The sequence below is a fragment of the Notolabrus celidotus genome, chromosome 14 (assembly GCF_009762535.1).
Source record: "Notolabrus celidotus isolate fNotCel1 chromosome 14, fNotCel1.pri, whole genome shotgun sequence".
Classification (NCBI taxonomy): Eukaryota; Metazoa; Chordata; class Actinopteri; order Labriformes; family Labridae; genus Notolabrus; species Notolabrus celidotus.
In genome coordinates, this window is record NC_048285.1 from 24,832,583 (window position 1) to 24,838,885 (window position 6,303).

Genomic DNA, 6,303 nt, shown 5'->3' on the forward strand with positions numbered 1-6,303 from the left:
GTTCCACTTTGATCTATTTTCACAGAGTCTCTGGAAATGTTAAATACATGAATTGTATTTTTGTGGTGCCACACAACTGTTTTTTTTTTTTTTTAATGACAAGAGAAGAACACACCCACTAGTCTCTTTGTTTCAAAAAGTAGTGGGTATAGTTCAGCAACAAGACAAATTCCTGTTAAAATTAGTGAGTTTCAGGATATTCAGTCTTTTTATTTAGAATCTTAAAATGTAATTAACTTTTTTCCTTATAAAATCTACTAAATAAGTAGACTGTATTTAAATAATTAATTGTGTGAATTTATTTAGTTTATTCCAGCAAAACACCACAGAGGAATATTTTACTGAGGATCTCTAACCAGGGACAACAAAAGTAATGTTGTATCACATGAAAAGTCATGTACAAATGATGCACATAATAAACTCTGACATCCGTGACAAACAGAAGAAAATACATTTTAATAAAAGTGAAGATCTACTGCTTTGACAAGCAGCAAGCCCGAGCTGCACGTACAAAAGCAATGATAGGATTAGGAACATGTCACTTGTCATGACGGCCTCTCGTAAATTCATCTTTTCTTGTAGAGACACGCCCTCAGTTGCAGTCCAAACTTCTTCACATTTTCTGGAGCCTCTCCTGTTTTCACTGACTCGAAGGAGTGGAAATGAGTGTTTTCTGAGTCCTGAGGAAAGAAAGAAAACAATCGTTCATCATTTACATTTACTGTCACTAAGTGTATTCTTTATAGACAAACCTAAACAACATCTAGCATCATGTGACAGTTTTTTAAATATTAATTGTACACATATACAGTTAATACAGATTCCTCAGCAGGCTATAAAGTATATCTCTGAATAAACAAACTTCTTAAAAAATAAATAGACACATGCGCTCTTAAGAATTACATTTTGAGAATTTGTTGAATTGAGGTTTTAGCTCAGGAAGCAAAAGATGCATGCAAGACTAACTCTACTTCATCTCAACCAGGGTTCTTCTACATGTTTAGGTCTAACCTGATTGATATTTAAAAGGTAGTGTGTATTTGGAGGTAGATATAAATAAGAAAGCCTATAAAATGATGTCATCATGTTTGTTGCCTCACCTTGGACACCATCTTGAATCCCAGATTTGCCAGCCCAGTGATGAAGCTTCTAACATTCTCAAACCTGCTCGCCACTTCTGCTACTTTTAGGACGCCCCTACAGTGAAAGTGCAGAATAGGTTTAAGGACATGTAGTTGATATGAAAGTATTCACTCTCACACACACACTCTCTCACACACGAACTCTCTCTCACACACACACAGAACTAAACTGCCTGTAATTACATGTTTTACCCCATTTTCAAAACACGATTGGCCTCTGCAAGAAAATCTGCCAGGTTTGTCCCCATGAGAGAAAGGCAGAACACGGCGATGTCCACAGAGCGGTCTGGAAGAGGGACCTGTAGACACAGAGCGGGGGTTTTATTTTCTAACAATCACACAGACTGTAGTTTAACAAGCATCCAGACAACTTCACACTCACATTGGCCATGTCGCACACCGTGACGAGCTCACAGGTCGATACCAGATCGAAGCTGTGCACTTTGTTCTTCACGCTGCGTGCGATTTTACAATCACCACAACCGAAGTCTGCCACCACCAGAGAGGGAGGTCTGCAATACATGACACACTTAAATTAAAGAAGAAACAGCAACCCTTTAAATGAATTATTTTTTTTACAATCCACAGAGAACAAGAGCACAAACAGTTTATCTTCTCCCAAACTGCTGACATTTACCACAGGATCCTCTCACAGCAGCTAAATGAAGCATCAATTAAACTCCCACAGAGCTGCATCATCTGCTGCATTACGCCTCGCTCCTGAGCAGAGTCATATAGAGGATTTACTGTATACAGCAGATAAATGGTGTGGATAATGGGAGAATTGGACTAAACACAAAATGATATATCCACTGTGAGCAATATTTGATTCTTTTTACTCCAAAGTAGATCCTGTTATTAGTTTGGAAAGAGACTGACAGTAAACAAGTCTGTCTACCTCACAGGGGTGAAATAATGTGTTTTATGATACTGTATTGATCATTGCACGGATCATCACATTTACAACTTAATGTGTTGAATCAGGCAGATGTGGGGTTGGAATAATGCAGTGTCGCCTCTTAGTATGAATTTTATTCCAGGCGATTAAGTCCAATAATTTTAGATATTTCAACACTCAGCTTCTGCCTTCAGGTCAAAGGAACAGTCTCCTGTGCAAAGAAAAATATTTACTAAAAACCCTCTGTCCCAGTTGTCATTAAGTGTCTCCATCAGTAATGCACTTAAGAGTCATCCTGCACCTCACACTGCACTTAGCACTTTATATAGAGACTTTAATAACCTGTGCCCTCCTTTGTAGCTTTAATGAGTCTCTTTTTATTTGGAATATGTTGGGTTTAAAGTGGGTGTTGTGCTTTTTAATAGGCAAGTCAAAGACAACTTTCTGCCTTTAGCATGCAAAAAAAACAAGAATAAAGTGATTTTCTTTCTATTCTATTGTATTCATCTGTATTAAATTATCACTCCATGATCTCATTCTGAGGTTAGCAGTGGATGTTAAATATTTGTTATTCCTGATTCATTTTCTTGACTAAAAAAGTTCAATGGAGGTTGGAAAACCAGAGTGACTGCCAGTATCAGACATCAGCATGAGTGCAGTGCCTACAGGAAGCTGTTATTCTAGACCAATGGTTCTCAACTGGTCTGGCTTCGGGACCCACCAACACCCCTTAGCAATAAGTCGCTACCCAAATCAAGGAACATTTTTCAATTTATCAATTGACTTAATATAAAGATGATGCAGTTTGAACTTGAGATACAGAATATCAGATTATGCCAACACACAAAATAAACAAGTGCGCTGTGAACCCAAAACGACCAGCAAGTGGCGATGCTAGAAAAAGAAATATGCCCTTCCACACTCTTTTAGCTGCATTTTAATGTAAAGCAAAAAGTGCATATTAGGGAAACAAGGTTTCAAGAATATTATGCACAAACATGAAACAAATAAGTCTAACTAGTGAGAACGAGTTTCAAAGAGATTCAAAAAAATTTAGTTTTGGCATAACATAACATTTTAGAACAAAAATTATGCTATTAAAAGAGAGAAGAGTGTTTTGTTTCCAAATGCCGCTTTAATGTTGACGGCTTCATACTTTCACTTGCCAACACCTCAGTGCACACAACACTGAGGTTTTTGTTGTCCTTTTTATCAATATAATAAAGTCCATATTTAATGTAGTCACTGTATTATTTGTGTTTAGCCATGCTTATTTCCCATAAGAAAAAAAATTACTTTGATTGTCTTCTTCTACACTGTAAAAAGCATGGTGTCACAATTTTCATTTACATTTTTTCCCCAGCCGAAGGCCCGCGACCAACTCAAAACGAGTCCGCGACCCACCTGTTGAGAGACACTGTTCTAGACTATTGCATCTTTCAGCACTAGACTTTGAAAACCTATGCGTTCTAATATTAATCATAAGACTGCTCATTAGCTTGTACGTGCTTTGAATTTGAATTGTCTTTTTTAACCGATGGAGTCTGCTCAACTGTCCTCATGTTTGAAGATTTAAATTTGCTTAGGTCACTTTAGGTCACCGGACTCAGCAACATCTGGTGAACGAGACGTTAAGATGCAGCTGAACTCTATGAAATTTAAGTGAAAGGACTTTTAAACTCTGTCTGTGATACATGTTGTTCCCAGGAGTAAAGAACAAACTTTCACTCCAAAATCTGAGTTTGATTTTGGAGACTTAATTCCTGATTTTTAGAGTGCAAGTTTAGCTCAACGGTTTAATTAATTGCACACCCGGAATACAGACGCTACAGTCCTCAAAGCTGGTGGTCAGAGCTCGACTACGACACTCTGCTCTTTGCCACTTGTCATTTCCCTCTCTCCTTCCCAGTTTCTTACTCTACCCACCGCCCTACATAAAGAGACAAAAGTCCCCCCTAAACATTTAAAATTCATGGTTTTCTTCCTCATATCTAAATTAACCCCTGATAAAATGAAAGTGTTGAATTAGACTCACTTTTGTTGGATGTAAGAGATAATGGCGTCCACAGGATTGCTGGGCCACCTCTGAACCTGCGCAGTGTAACCTCGGTGGTAGATCCCGAAGGCCTCTGGATCTTGTTTGAACATCCTCCTGGCCTCGCCGCTGGTCGTGCTGTAAAGAACCTCATTGATGTAGCGGAAGCGGGCCGACTCCAGACGCTGCTCCATGCGGGACCTGAGGGAGGCAGAGCGGTCCAGTATCACCTCTGGTTCTGGTGCGGCTGGCTCGTCTTGCTGCTCAGCCAGACTCTCCTGGTGGTCTGATTTCCGGCTGTTGAGAAGTTTCCGCAGCTTCTCTCTTTTCAGACTCTGTTCTTTGCTCAGCTCGAGTTTTGGTCGTTTCGGGGGAGACTGCGGCTCATCTATGATTTCTTTAGGTTTACCTACTTCCTGTTTTAATCCTGTTGCACCTTTACCAGCTTTGGCACCCTTTTCTTCTCCAGGTGAATGTGTTTCAGTTGGATGGGGTATTTTAGCATCCTCTTCACTCTTTTTTCTCTTCTCTGCTTTAAATTCCTTCCCCTGTTTCTTGGCTGAAGGCTGGCTGTTTTTTTCTCTTTTGTTGATTTTGTTGATTTTGTTATTTGAATCTGTTTTGACTTCTTCCTTTGGTTTGTGTTCCTCTGCCAGTTCTACTTTTTTGACTTCCACCTTTGGCTTCTCTTCTTGTCGATATTTATTTTTACATTTCTTCTTATTCTTTGTTTTGTTTCTCCACTGTTGTCTGCTCAGTCTGTCTGTGCCCTCTGCTTCGTCTACATTTGCTTCTGCAGGTTCAACCTTTTCTTTATCCTTTGTTTCGCCCACACAGGTGTTGTTTACCTTCTGGTCCCCTTGAGAAAAGAAAGCATGTTTATATGTCATGGGTAAGTTCTATGAACTTCAACATTTCATTCTTTATCAACCCTCTTTATTACCCTCTTTAATCCATTAAGACTCACCAAATTTGCTGTCTTTCTTCCTCTTTTTTGTTAATGTCTTTTCCTTCACTGGAGTCTGATCTAACTCTCCATTCTCTGGCTGCTCTGTTGTCCCCGCTTGTTTTCTCTTCTTCCTTCGTTTCTTCTTCTTCTTGGCGGCTGATGGAGTCGCTTCTGTCTCACTGTCACTGTCCTGCTGATGCTCGTCGCCCTTCCAGTCTGGCACTGATCCAAGCGTCTGCAGAGTCCGCATCAGGCTCTTCTTCCCTACAGCCTTGGGCTGAGAAGGGAAATGAAATCAGATTATTAAACAGATTTTCTTTTTATTTGCATCATTTATTTTGTCTTTAAAGTACGGGCGGGGCTTTTATTAAACATATTATGTTACAGAATATGCCCCAGCTAGAAATAAGAGTGTGTTGTTATTGTACAGAATCCATGTCAACACTTTTACTTGTGTGTTTTTATGTTAATTTTCTTGTCAGTCTTCGTGTTGAAAATCCATGCTTACTACATCGAACCATTTTGTTTATTTGGTGAATTAGTATTGTTTTGTGTGTATAGATAGATTGATAGATAGATTGATAGAGAGAGAGAGAGAGAGAGAGAGAGAGAGAGAGAGAGAGAGAGATAGATAGATAGATAGATAGATAGATTACTTTCTTAACAAACGACCTTAAATCTGAGATAAGGGTGAGGTGGTGCACAGTACTTGAGCTGATGAATATGCAACAATAAATAATGACATGTTCGTGTGACATGGTGGAGAAGAGTACTACCTATCCCTGGTACCAACACCTTCTGCTTGCACCAGGTCGTGTTATTGAATTCGTACCTACCTTGACATTTTTGCTGCTCACATTCTTCTGGTCATTTCTGATGACAGTTCTGCTCAGGACTTCAGCCTCTTGTTCATCACTCCACTCTTCCTCTTCAATGAACATGTTTCTTTCTGGACTCTAAAGGGGATAAAAACACGAGTATCAATCACTGCTGCAGGATAGATTATAAAGCTCTGCCTGTCACATCGCCTCTAATGCCAACGAGCTAACTCTGCTAATTCAGTTACTCACCGATTCTTTAAGTGACTTTATTCACAGGCCACACTGTTTCTTGAGTTGTTGATAGTGTTTGTAAAAAATGTTTTAACTAATGAAAGTGTTATTGCATTCATAAGCTGAAGAATACTTTCACGAGGAGCAAAAGCCACGTTGGTTTGGTGTAGAGGAAGCAAAACAGCACAACATGCGCACATCGATGACGTAGGTAGAACAGAGCATTG

The 6,303-nt window shown here is 39.3% G+C and overlaps 1 protein-coding gene across 1 annotated transcript; it reads right to left on the bottom strand.

Moving 5' to 3' along the window:
* Positions 1–284: 284 nt before the first annotated feature.
* Positions 285–6,290, bottom strand: rrp8 (ribosomal RNA processing 8). The gene is made up of 8 exons (XM_034700552.1): positions 6,095–6,290; positions 5,861–5,980; positions 5,043–5,301; positions 4,076–4,934; positions 1,525–1,654; positions 1,335–1,441; positions 1,101–1,197; positions 285–680 (listed from the first exon to the last, which is right to left on the bottom strand). The coding sequence occupies exons 2-8, from the start codon at positions 5,963–5,965 to the stop codon at positions 567–569; spliced, it is 1,671 nt and encodes a 556-aa protein (XP_034556443.1). The 5' UTR covers positions 5,966–5,980; positions 6,095–6,290; the 3' UTR covers positions 285–566.
* Between the last annotated feature and the right edge of the window lie 13 nt (positions 6,291–6,303).